The 11,680-nt window shown below is 34.7% G+C and overlaps 4 protein-coding genes across 5 annotated transcripts; 3 read left to right on the forward strand and 1 right to left on the reverse strand.

The window, feature by feature from the left end:
• Window positions 1-22: 22 nt before the first annotated feature.
• LOC107424089 (E3 ubiquitin protein ligase DRIP2) lies at window positions 23-2,834 on the reverse strand. Its single transcript, XM_060819235.1, has 6 exons — window positions 2,793-2,834; window positions 1,903-2,002; window positions 1,316-1,684; window positions 1,189-1,236; window positions 947-1,019; window positions 23-394 (listed from the first exon to the last, which is right to left on the reverse strand). The coding sequence occupies exons 3-6, from the start codon at window positions 1,495-1,497 to the stop codon at window positions 224-226; spliced, it is 474 nt and encodes a 157-aa protein (XP_060675218.1). The 5' UTR covers window positions 1,498-1,684; window positions 1,903-2,002; window positions 2,793-2,834; the 3' UTR covers window positions 23-223.
• Window positions 2,835-3,900: 1,066 nt separating this feature from the next.
• LOC107424082 (stress-response A/B barrel domain-containing protein UP3-like) lies at window positions 3,901-4,578 on the forward strand. Its single transcript, XM_016033776.3, has one exon. It carries the CDS (start codon window positions 3,901-3,903, stop codon window positions 4,576-4,578), a length of 678 nt encoding a protein of 225 aa, XP_015889262.2.
• A 2,059-nt stretch (window positions 4,579-6,637) lies between these two features.
• LOC107424134 (transcription factor MYB1) lies at window positions 6,638-8,382 on the forward strand. 2 transcript variants are annotated; one of them, XM_060819190.1, is made up of 3 exons: window positions 6,638-7,193; window positions 7,324-7,471; window positions 7,606-8,382. In XM_060819190.1, exons 1-3 carry the CDS (start codon window positions 7,061-7,063, stop codon window positions 8,216-8,218), a joined length of 894 nt encoding a protein of 297 aa, XP_060675173.1. In that variant the 5' UTR covers window positions 6,638-7,060; the 3' UTR covers window positions 8,219-8,382. The 2 variants fall into 2 exon arrangements, with proteins under 2 accessions (XP_060675173.1, XP_015889357.3); XM_016033871.4 differs by having other exon boundaries at window positions 6,654-7,193; window positions 7,324-7,453.
• A 661-nt stretch (window positions 8,383-9,043) lies between these two features.
• On the forward strand, window positions 9,044-10,077 carry LOC107424135 (stress-response A/B barrel domain-containing protein UP3). The gene has a single exon (XM_016033874.4). It carries the CDS (start codon window positions 9,089-9,091, stop codon window positions 9,905-9,907), a length of 819 nt encoding a protein of 272 aa, XP_015889360.3. The 5' UTR covers window positions 9,044-9,088; the 3' UTR covers window positions 9,908-10,077.
• The last annotated feature ends 1,603 nt before the right edge of the window (window positions 10,078-11,680 follow it).

Below are 11,680 nucleotides of genomic sequence, written 5' to 3' on the forward strand. Positions count from 1 at the left end.
TTCAATAGAATCTCTATTGGTGTTAAAGAACCATTAGCCAACAGGGGAATTTTATTTTATTTTTCTTATAAACATGGATTGTTGTAAATATCTGTTTGAAACAAAATTGGAAGAATCTTAACCAGAAAAGGTATAAATCCTGTTCTATATATCTTTGTGTGTGTGTGTGTGTACATATATATGCTGGTGGTCTACAAATGTTAACTTCTTGTGTCTGGAGAGATTAGACTTTGTTGCTTCTCCTGTATGTCAACTCCATTATGAAGTTCTGTCCATCATCACATGATTTAAGGTAAACTGGTCCCATGGTAGACATAGCTTGCATCCAAATGTCTACTAGGTTTCTCAATGTCAAGTTTGGGATCAATGGTTGACCGCAGCACAGAATCTCCACCTGTGCAATCAACAAATTTCCATTTCACCCTACGTATTAGTCATGAATGCATTCATAATTATGAATGATAAAGTCAACATTGTTCAATTATTGAGATAAAATCTAGACTGAGAAATCAAAACTTTCCTATGCTTCATCCTACTGAAAAGACTATCTACACTGTCAGTGTATGTCATGTGTGAAAACAAGATCTAGAACTTTAAAGTTCAAAATTAATATTTAGAAATGTATAATATTGTGAAAAATTGTTTATAATGTCATCTTTCCCAAAATGTTTGTTTTAGACCATTTTTATCAAATCATGTTTAGATTTAAAGCTTTAATGTTCACCACATCCAAATAGTTATTCGTTTTTGAGTCTTGCATAACAAGCAGATTCTTGCTAGATTCAGCATTTTTGGCTATTAAACTTCTAGCACCAGAGAATTCGACTTAATTGCAAATACTCTGCCTTTAGCAGGATATAAGCCAAACAGATAGCTTCTGCCTACTTTCAACTGCTTCAAAACTTAATTACTTAGGGAATGAAAATTAATACTAATTGAACATTACCTCAGATTCATATTTGAGGTTCAGCTTATATGCCAGGTATCTGTTGACATAGGACACAGCTAGATTTGGACTCCTATAAAAGTTCATATAAAATATAATGTTAATTTCATCAAAAGAAAAACTGGTTTTCATAGCCAACAGAAACAGAAATCCTCAAAATAAAACTCAAGACACACAAAAGAGTAAAAGGCCCATTAGCCACTTGGTTAATGCTTCTGTGTTTTTACAACTAGTCTGCTTACTTGGTCCTGATGTAGGGCTTTGGTATCTGAGGCAATGCATACTTAGTCCTGCAAAGATGGAAACAATACTAAGAATTTCACAAAAGAACAAATCACTGTTAGACATAAATTGAAAACATTTCCTTACTTGTTATCACAAGCAAGCAGACAAAACCAAATGGGACATTGAGGTTTATCCAGGACAGTGGCTCTTGATCTTCCAGTGTTGTCTGAATAATGTCTTGTCATAGAAGTTTCAATCCTCCCGTCATTCTTCTTCCAGTCAGAAAAGTACTTAGAAACATTGTTGGTTATCTGCTTTATCTTCATCGTTGGAGGAGCGATTTCATGTGCTCGTGAATCCTGAACAAATTCCTTTTCTCCTTGTGTGTTGTGCCTAGTGTTATTTATAGGGCCTGTGGTGTTACCTTGAGAAGTTACCAAAGCATCATGTCTTCTTATATAATTATCCACTGGAAGAATTTGTACTGTCAAGTCGCGTAAGTTATGATCAGGCCTGTCCAACAATTAAAATCAGCTCATATCAAGAACGCCTATTATGAAATATAATGTGAATTTGAATGCAAATGTTAATTGAAGAATTTTTAAGGCAATTGTCAATCAGTCCATTTTTTGTTTCAGTTTTTGATACTTTTGTTTCCCTTAGGATTATGATGTGCTTTTCTCTAAGTGGTATTGAGTGCATAAATATAGTAGATAAAAGCTGAAAATCACCTTAGAAGTTGTTCAGGAAAGAAGCCTAAGTAGGTGTTGCATACAGGGCAACAATTTCTCACATCCTCTTCGAGTTTCTGATATATACAATGTTTGCAAACTGCAAGGCATGCATAATCCAGTTACTAAAGAGTATGTGAAATTATAACTCATATTTCAAGAAAATCTGGATTTAGCAAAAATTATAAGCTTACATGTATGAAGGCAGACAGAAACAGTAGTTGGGTCCTTAAGCAAATTTTTGCAGAGAGGGCAAGCCAAGCACTCCAAAAATGGCCTCTTTTTAAGTTTGACAAGATTATTTGACATCATAGGTATTTTAGAATTTCTCATTTGCATTTGCCTATGTCTTATCAGCGAGTCAAATGAAATCACAGCTAGTCTGAGATGCTCACAAATAGCTGGTTCACGGGTATATAAAAAGGTAATTACAGTTAGTGGCTAAATTATGATCAAATGCACCATTTACAAGAAGAACAACAGTGAAAAGAATGCTGAAGTCCCGCTACTAGAATTTTGTTTTTCCTAGTTGCTATTAGCTAAGAGGACCCCTCTATGATCTGAAAATGAAAAATGATAAACAAGGAAAAAGAATGTATACAACTAAAATCAAAACCAAACAGAGAACTATTTATGCAACCACGATGGAATCGTAAAGAGGATGCAGGAAAATTTATTGAATTTGCAACTACAACACACAAATCCAAAACCAACTATTTAGAAAACTGCAAAAAATAAGAACCAAGAAAGCAAACCTCAATCGATAGAAGAAGAAGAAGAAGAACATGCAATTCAACGAGATGATATATAAACCCCAGTTGGCATTTGAAGTAAATCTAGAAGAATAGAAGTATGCGAATGTATGAAAATTTTGATCTTTGAAAACTCACCTGGCTTTGAACGACTGAGCGAGAAACAGAGCGCAAAGGACAAAATCAGTTACATGCATGAGCTTGTGAAGCAGAGAAACGCCGCCGATACAAGCGAGAAGTAACAGTTTGGTTGGTAAATTTGGCATTTTTCTAATTTCATAGTGATGATTTTTTTTTTTTTTTTTTTTTTTTTTTTTGGGTGTGTGTGTGTGTGTGTGTGTGTGTCCATTTTCATATTTACCTAGCAGTGGTTCTGCCTTTGTCTATGTTTAAAGAGGTTAGGCTGTGCTGGTCATTAAACTGTTTTAAATAATATCTTTATATATATATATATATATAGCCGTGTCATATTAGTTTATTATGTTTTGAATACGTAATTTAGTGGGAGCACTAAATAATATTTTTCATTTAAAATCAAATTTGCCTTATATAGGAAACTTATAACATAGCATTTTTTCTTTCAAAGAAAGGGGGATGTGTAACTACGAGCCTGAACCAAGAAGATCAGCCTACTTCAATAAGAAAAGAAAAAAGACATATAGCAACCCGTGGCTAGAACTTAAACCATATATAACATATGTTCCTTTCAATATTACCAAAAGAGAAATATTTGTTCCTTAAAAAACAAAAAAATAATTATATATATTATATATTAACTCAAAAACATAAAAAATAAAAAACAAACGTAGAAAAGAAGAGGCCAAATAGCGCCGGCCGACAACTGGTTTCACCAAAGTTGCATATTTATTAAAAGTTAAAACCATAAGTATATTTTGAATTTAATTTTATTTGCCGCTTTATTATTATTATTATTATTATTATTTTTTTTTTTTTTTTTTTGCGTTTGAGGAGGCCCTCTTTCATTTTGCAATCCTGCAGAGATTTTCAGAGCGACAAATTGAATGTGGGACCACAGATCTGGTTATCCTGTCATCACTAATTAAGTATTTATCAAAACCATAGAGTTTTTTTGACTACTCCACCTGATACTTTCCGACCCAGTTTCTCTCGGTTTCCTTCCTCCCAATCAACTTCTCTCCTCTCCTCTCCTCAGCCCCAAACTCTTTCCACTCTCGCTCCTCCTTATAATTCCAAGTTTCCTACTCCTAACACTTCCCGACCAAAGATGTCGTCATCCCACTCCCAGATCATCGAACACATCGTCCTCTTCAAAGTCAAAGAAAACACCGATCCATCTGAGGTCAACTCCATGGTGAGCCGTATCAACGGCCTAAGATCTCTGGATCAAGTCCTCCACGTCAGCGCGGGACCACTCCTCCGCATCCGATCACCCATCCTCACCTTCAGTCACATCCTCCATAGCCGGTACAAGTCCAAAGAAGACCTGAACGCCTATACGGTGCACCCGCACCACGTGAGCGTGACCAAGGAAAACGCCCGCATCGTGGAAGACATCATGGCTGTCGATTGGATCGCCGACAACCTCCCAGAAGGACACGTGGAAGTACCCCCGGGATCCGCCGTGCGAGTGACCATCTTGAAATTGAAGGAGAGTTTTGGCGACGAGGCCAAATCTGAGATTTTGGAGGCAATAATCGGAATAAGAGATAAATTTCACCAGCCGGGGACGACGCCGACGACGAGTCAGTTCACTGCCGGTCTGAACTTCTCGCCGGGCAGAGCGAAAGGGTTTTCGATAGTGTTCCTGGCGATTTTCAAGAGCGAGAGTGATTTGGAGGCTGCGGATTCCAAGCAAGAGTGGCGGACATTTGAGGACAAGTTTAAAGATTATTTGGATAGCTTGCTTCTTCTTGATTACGTGGTCCCCCAACCACAAACCTGATGATGTCTCAACAAGCTGATGATTTACTTTTTCTAATTTTGTGCTATAAAATCTTAAAATAGAGGTTTTTTTTTTTTTTCTGGCAATCGTCATATAAATATATATATATATATATATATATTGGTTTTTGCTTTTAAAAAATAGTCTTTACTGTTTGTACTCTATTAAGACATTTATAATTTTGAACACTGGAAAGAGGAAGCAAACCAATGATACCGCGTAAAATCATATTACCATATATTTTTACGCCAAATAAGTCGAAAGCAAATTAACAAGATAACATTCTTTTTCATTATTATTATTTTTGTATTTTTGCAATCGATAACAAGTAAATTAATAGAAAGTAAATTTTAAACTTGGACGTGTCCGAATGTCATTTTCGTGCATCTATGCTAGACTAGATGCTTCAATTATTGGCATTGCCATTCAACAGCTTCACAGAAAGGCGTTGTAACAATAAATATATATGTACTCAAAACATTTGTGCTATATTAATTTGAATAAATTAATTTAGCACCAATGCGATTTGTGCTATATTAATCTTCGGAAAGCACTTGAAAACGTATAGATTAACTTCTTGAATAAAAAAATATGGGAATTAATGAGGAATTTTCAGCTCCAATCAGTAAAAACAAATATTGTCCACACAAATTATAGTAAAAAAAAATAAAAAATATATATATGTATATATATACATACAGTTACAACTAGCAAAGATATTTCAAATCGGACTCATCCTAATTTCGCACTTCATTTAGTCATTACGCGATTAATTATTAATCAACAGAAGTATTTAACATATATAGCATATAACCATAAAGTATTCAAAAGGAAACAAGTATACAACCTTGATAAACAAAAGGCAGAGTTAAATTTCGTTATCGAATGTCAACGCCAATCGAATTCTTGCCATTAAACAACTTCATGAAACGGACGCACCACAATTTCAATTCAACAATTTCCCCCCAAAAAAAAAAAAAAAAAAAAGGTTTTAAACAAATTAGTTAGGTGCGAATTGTAGATGAAACCATGCACTCCTTTGAAGGATAGATGAACTTAACGAAAAAAATAATTCTTTTTTATTATTTGCTCGCCCCAACAAGTAGGACCTATTTTGTATTTATAACGTTCATCGTACAAACAATTTTTCAAAATCTTAAGAGAAAGTCAAAACAATGTGTTACTTATTCTATTCATTTAATGGTAAAAAAAAAAAAAAAAATCCAGCCAAAAACGATTTATAATTACACATGTAAGATCAAATAAGGTTTTAATAATTAAGATAATTGTTTTTGGTAAAGAATAATAAGTAAGATAATTGATATCGAGTTAAAAGTTCAAACTAATAAAGTTTTCTCATTCATATTAAAGTTAAACTTTTAAAATCCAATAGTTTTGTGACATGTAATTATTGTGCACAATAAAATTGATGTTTTATAAGAATAAAACTTTCCAAGTATAATTCAAACAACGTACTTCAATCTAAAATAATATAGTGAAATACATGTATAATTTAATTGTAATCCCGTGGCTCATAGGCTATTACAATCTAGATCCAATATCATTTGTAACGGTTCAGTTGACTATTGGATTTTGCTCAAATCAAATTTACTAATCTATGGCTCTTACAATCCAAAATCCCCATTTGTATGAGATAAATTAAATAATTTCTGAATCATCTATTTTTATATAATTGTTTCATAAATTTATTTAGGCATAGTAAAAATATAATTAAAAATTAAAATTTTAAATTATATCAATTATTTTTTTGACCACGTTTCAATAATTGAAAAATATTATAGAATTAAATGGTTTAACAATCATCTCATGTTGACCAGCGAATCGGACTGAATTGGTGCAAAGGCATGCGAAAGCAGCCAATGCTACTGATACATCTGCCTACCAAAACAAAACCACAAAATAAATAAATAAATAAACAAAACAAAAAACAAGTGGAGGCAGGACGAGGGCCACATGTTAAAAAAAAAAAAAGCATGTGATGCAATATAGCTTCGAGAATCTGTAAATTTCGATAGCCGACCGGTATACGAAACGAATTGAATAATTGTTACCTTAATAGAGTTTGAGTATTGTTTGGATTATAAATTGTTCTGGTTTTCTTATATGTCATTATTTACATCTTTGTTTTTCAATTATATTCTTAGATTCTTTCCTATTTTCATGTTTAGTTGAATTAGATTTCCACTAGAAAAAAGAGAGAGTGTAAGGAAATTTAAAATAAATGAAAGCAGAGGAAACACGCGGTACTGAGATGAGTTGATAGCAAAATTTAATATGCGTGCTAAGCACGTTTAATTTTATAAGAATTTGTTGATTGTATTTGTACAACATCAGCAAAATTGTCGTGGTATGTTTTTATAAAAACGAAATGCTCTAACCGATTGAATAAAATGATAATTCATGATTCACTTGGTAGATAGGAGGAAAGTGGCCGTGAGAGAGAGAGAGAGAGAGAGGGGAGATGGGGAGGAGACCCTGTTGCGCCAAACAGGGCTTAAACAGAGGAGCATGGTCTGCCCAGGAAGACAAGATCCTTACTGATTATATTAATACACACGGCGATGGAAAATGGAGAGACCTTCCACAAAGAGCCGGTTCGTTTCCTTTTCTACACGTATTATGTACTTTGTACCGCTTATATATAATTTTAATGTATTTTCTTTGTTACCTTTTTTTTTTTTTTTTTTTTAAATAATTTTTATAGAATATTAATGTGGTGTGCAGGTTTGAAGCGATGCGGAAAGAGTTGCAGACTGAGATGGTTAAATTATCTTCGGCCAGATATTAAAATAGGCAACATTTCCATAGAGGAAGAAGATCTCATTCTCAAACTTCATAAACTCCTGGGTAACAGGTATATATATGCACATATGTACGTACACATATTTTATTAATTTGCAATAAATTAACCAAGAAACAAGAATAGAGTTTGTTTTTATAATCTCTAAACAACCTCAATTTCATCAATATTTGTTGCTTTTGGGTGTGCTGTGTGTATGTATATAGATGGTCCTTAATAGCGGGAAGATTACCCGGAAGAACAGACAATGAAATCAAGAACTACTGGAATTCCAAATTAAGCAAAAGACTACTCCCAGCAGAAAATAAGGTTCAAGAAGATTCAACTCATAAACTCCAACAGACAGTAGGCATCATCAACAACTTGGAGACAGGGAATAATACTACTACTACTGCTGCTGCTTCTTCTCACCAGGTGATTCGAACAAAAGCGTTTCGTTGCACCAAAGTTGCCCTCCCATCACGGTTGTTAGGTGATGATCATGATCAACAATATCAAATGGTTGATACAAATTCTACTTCTGCCTCCGAATGTCCATCTTGTAATTCAGATATGCCATGCCAAGGAGATCAGAACCATCAAAATTTATCCGACTTTCTGATGGATTTCGATATGAGTGAGCTGCTTAACTTATCAGATTTCTGTCAACCTAATGAAATAGCTGAATGCCACAATGTTGTTGATGCTCCGATTCCCGCCCGTAATAACGAAGCAAATTTCAGTTGGTGTGGGAATTTGGGGGACAATACTGATGCTTTCCAACCTCATCAAGACTTGGACTTCTATGCGCTTTCCAATTCGTTTTTAAATAGGGAATGATGGTTATTCATTCTTTATTTAGTTCAGGTCCTCAAGGACAAATAAGCTCTTTGCAGTTCATTGAATAATTGTCTACAGGGTGTTGTTATTGTCAATGCCGGCGATATTTGCTTTGTGTTCCATAATGAAGCTAATTCAGGCATGCCTTTTTTATTTTATTATTACCTATAATGCTATAATTAAGTCGCTAATCTTTAGCACGAGAACATGATAAATAATAATAAATAAATAATTCTTTTACCTTTCACATTCTTTTACAAGTTTAGATATTATGCATAAAGTTCATTATTTGAGAAAAGCATATATAAAAAAATATGATGAAACCAGATATATGTCAAAAATAGATGAAAGAAAACAGTATCTTAATTAGCTACTGAAATCGATTAGGAGGATAACGAATTGAGATTTGAAAGATTGAATTTATGACCAATTTACATATACAATTTTCCAAAATTTTTAAGAAAATTCTAGGATGTATATGTCATGCATGTCAAATTGTATTGGCTTCCAAACGTCAATAGATGTTTTAATGAAAATAAAATTTACACATCTGATCGATCATAACTAAGATGGGTAGTTTTTTCCTTTCTTTTTCTAAAAATTACAAAACAAGCAGTAAAAAAAAAAAAACAAATTTCTTGTTTCATTTACTCTCCAAAAAAAGAAAACAGAAAAAGAAAAAAAAAAAAGAACTCTTGGTTCATATTTTTTAACAATATTTTCAAAGCCTATTTAATTTGGGCCTGGATCGGGAACGGGTCTCCGGCCCACTTTCCAACATTGATACTTCAGTGGCCTGCCAGCCTCTCCAATCACCATCCAAAGCAATCAGCAGCACCACTCGACGCCCTTTTCTTTTTTTTTGTCGGTATGTCGCTTTGTGTCAGAGCCCGTACATTTTTTCCGAACCCATTTTCTCGCCCTTTCCCTTCAGCCAAACGATCCCTCATCCTCAAACCCACTCGTTCCTTCAAACCCCACTCTCTCAATTCCTTCTCCTCCTCTTCTTTCTCGGCCAAGATCATGTCTTCGACGCAGACCATCGAACACGTCGTGCTCTTCAAGGTTAAAGACGGCACCGACCCGTCAAAGGTCAATGCCATGGTCAGTGGCCTCAGTGGTCTGATCTCACTCGATCAAGTCCTCCACCTCACCGCCGGACCGCTCCTCCGTACCCGATCATCATCTCTCCAGTTCACTCACATCCTCCATAGCCGCTACAGCTCCAAGGAGGACCTGAGCGCTTATTCTCAACACCCAAACCACCTGAGCGTGGTTAAGGAGTCGGTCCTCCCAATCGTCGAAGACATCATGGCCGTGGACTGGGTCGCCGAAGACCTTAACGGCCCATTGAGCCCACAACCCGGCTCCGCGTTGAGGGTGACCTTCCTGAAGCTGAAGGAGAACGTCGACGACGGAGCAAAATCGGAGATTGTGGGGGTGATTAAAGCAATTAGGGATAGTTTTGGGCAAATTAATCAGATTAGTGTCGGAGAAAACTTCTCGCCGGCGAGAGCCAAAGGATATTCGATCGCGTCATTGGCGGTTTTTCCTGGATTGGGCGATTTGGAAGCTGTGGATTCGAACCAAGAATTGGTGAATTTGCACAAGGACAAGGTTAGGGACCGTTTGGAAAGCGTTGTGGTCGTTGATTATGTGGTACCCACTTCACAATCTGCGAGTCTTTGAGTTTATTATTATCATTTCCCTTCAGTTATGAACTAAAATTACATAAATAATCTACCTCTGCTTACTGGAAAGAAAAGCAATGTTTCCAATTGAATGGAATTTCGTGTGGAATTGTTAGAGGCTTTTCTTTTGTTGATTCCCATTTGATCAAAATGTGATTTATTTTGTTTTTGGCCTTTGTTCGTAGCATGCATGATTTCAGTTTTCTTTTGGTTTTTCTACTCTATTTATCTTTTCGGTTAGTAAGATCCAGTTGCATTATGATTTTGTTTTTCGGATGGAGTTTTCTGAAGCTTCTTCGGTCGTCTAGAAAAAAAAAACATGGAACTTTTAATAAGCTAAGCTTGGTTGAGTTTTTATGGCTTCAGGTGAAACTGGATTTTGATTGAATGTATAACCTGTTTGAGCAGCATGGACATTTAGACCATTTGAGTTTGGAATTTGTCAATTTTGTAGTGCTGATCGCCATGTGGCTTGTGAGATTAAAGGTTGCTGTGGATTTTCAAATTTGCGTGGACTAACACCTAATGAATATTATTGTTTTCTTTTCTTCTTCTCTTGTTAAGGTCCTCAATTAAATGGATCAATAGGTCATGAATGAAATTGGATTATACGCCATGGAATTGATATCCTGAAACTTTTGTTCTATATTATGATCAGCCAATCCTTATGAAATTTGTATAGGATGACAATTCATTTCCAAAGATTTTAGATTATAAATGCAACTTCAAGTTCAGATTTTAGAGAGAGAAGACTCTAAGCTTTTACAAAGGGTAACTAAAACAATTAAAACTACCCTTTTTTTGTTTTTTTGGTGAATAGATTTACAATTAGCTTGGTATTCGCATGGTTATTCCATTCTTTGGTCATCAATTTATTCACTCTTCCCCAATTTTGGCTTTGTCTAACAGTTCACTTACATCGACATGAACGCTTTCCTATTTTATTTAATTTTTACTGTGAATCCAAACGTCCGGGTTTACTTTCCAATGGAATTTTTTTTTTTCTTTTATAAATTTTTTAAAAAATTTTTGGCAAATCACTTTCCCATGCAAATTGGTTTTTCCCGTGGAGGAAAAACACGGGGTGTGTACAGATCAATCTGTGGTGTACATGGAACTACCAAAAGGCTTGTGCATATACCACACAAAAAGGTTGGGCCACAAGGTTTTCGTCGTTGATCGACAGTTGGATTTTGTGGCTGCTGGGGCTTTTACCAGTATTTTCGTCTTTTTTTTTTTTTCCTCTTAAATTTATCACTCCAGTCATAGTTTTTCTTCTATATTAGTTTTAAAGTTCCTTTCCCAAAAAATAGAGGAGAAATTATTGGTTTACCTAATCCCACTTTGCTTAATCCTTTTAAAACCAAACCTCGGTGAGTTGGAACTTTACCCCATCATTGTACAAAAACTGTCTTATTGGCAAATCAGTGAACCAAATATATAATAATATAAATGGACTGAGTATTCACACTTTCATAGAGCATAAAAGGACAAAGTATTGTCATTTTCAAAGAGCATAACAAGTCAGTTAACTTCCCTTTCTTTCTACTTGAGATCAAAAAGTAAATTTAATGTAAATCAAAAAGTTAATGATCTCAATAACTGAGAAATTTAATGTAAATCAAAAAGTTGCCAATCCCAAGCCAAAAATAAAAAGAAAAAAGAAAGGCACATAACTTTGAAATAATGGTAATTATTCTTGTCATATTTCCCAGCTTTTTTTTTTTTTTTTTCATTCTTTAATTTGTCGCTTCTTAAGATAAAGTTATTT

Source organism: Ziziphus jujuba, chromosome 7 (genome assembly GCF_031755915.1).
Source record: "Ziziphus jujuba cultivar Dongzao chromosome 7, ASM3175591v1".
NCBI classification, from domain to species: domain Eukaryota; kingdom Viridiplantae; phylum Streptophyta; class Magnoliopsida; order Rosales; family Rhamnaceae; genus Ziziphus; species Ziziphus jujuba.

What these genes read in the sequence shown, in the direction of transcription:
- LOC107424135 (XM_016033874.4), top strand. Translation starts at nt 9,089, where the DNA reads ATGTCGCTTTGTGTCAGAGCCCGTACATTTTTTCCGAACCCATTTTCT.
- LOC107424089 (XM_060819235.1), bottom strand. Translation starts at nt 1,497, where the DNA reads ATGAAGATAAAGCAGATAACCAACAATGTTTCTAAGTACTTTTCTGAC. An exon ending in CTGCTTGCTTGTGATAACAA is followed by an intron (nt 1,237 to 1,315) that starts GTAAGGAAATGT and finishes CCATCTTTGCAG; the next exon opens with GACTAAGTATGCATTGCCTC. An exon ending in AAGCCCTACATCAGGACCAA is followed by an intron (nt 1,020 to 1,188) that starts GTAAGCAGACTA and finishes GAACTTTTATAG; the next exon opens with GAGTCCAAATCTAGCTGTGT.
- LOC107424134 (XM_060819190.1), top strand. Translation starts at nt 7,061, where the DNA reads ATGGGGAGGAGACCCTGTTGCGCCAAACAGGGCTTAAACAGAGGAGCA. An exon ending in AGACCTTCCACAAAGAGCCG is followed by an intron (nt 7,194 to 7,323) that starts GTTCGTTTCCTT and finishes TGTGGTGTGCAG; the next exon opens with GTTTGAAGCGATGCGGAAAG. An exon ending in AGGTATATATATGCACATAT is followed by an intron (nt 7,472 to 7,605) that starts GTACGTACACAT and finishes GTATGTATATAG; the next exon opens with ATGGTCCTTAATAGCGGGAA.
- LOC107424082 (XM_016033776.3), top strand. Translation starts at nt 3,901, where the DNA reads ATGTCGTCATCCCACTCCCAGATCATCGAACACATCGTCCTCTTCAAA.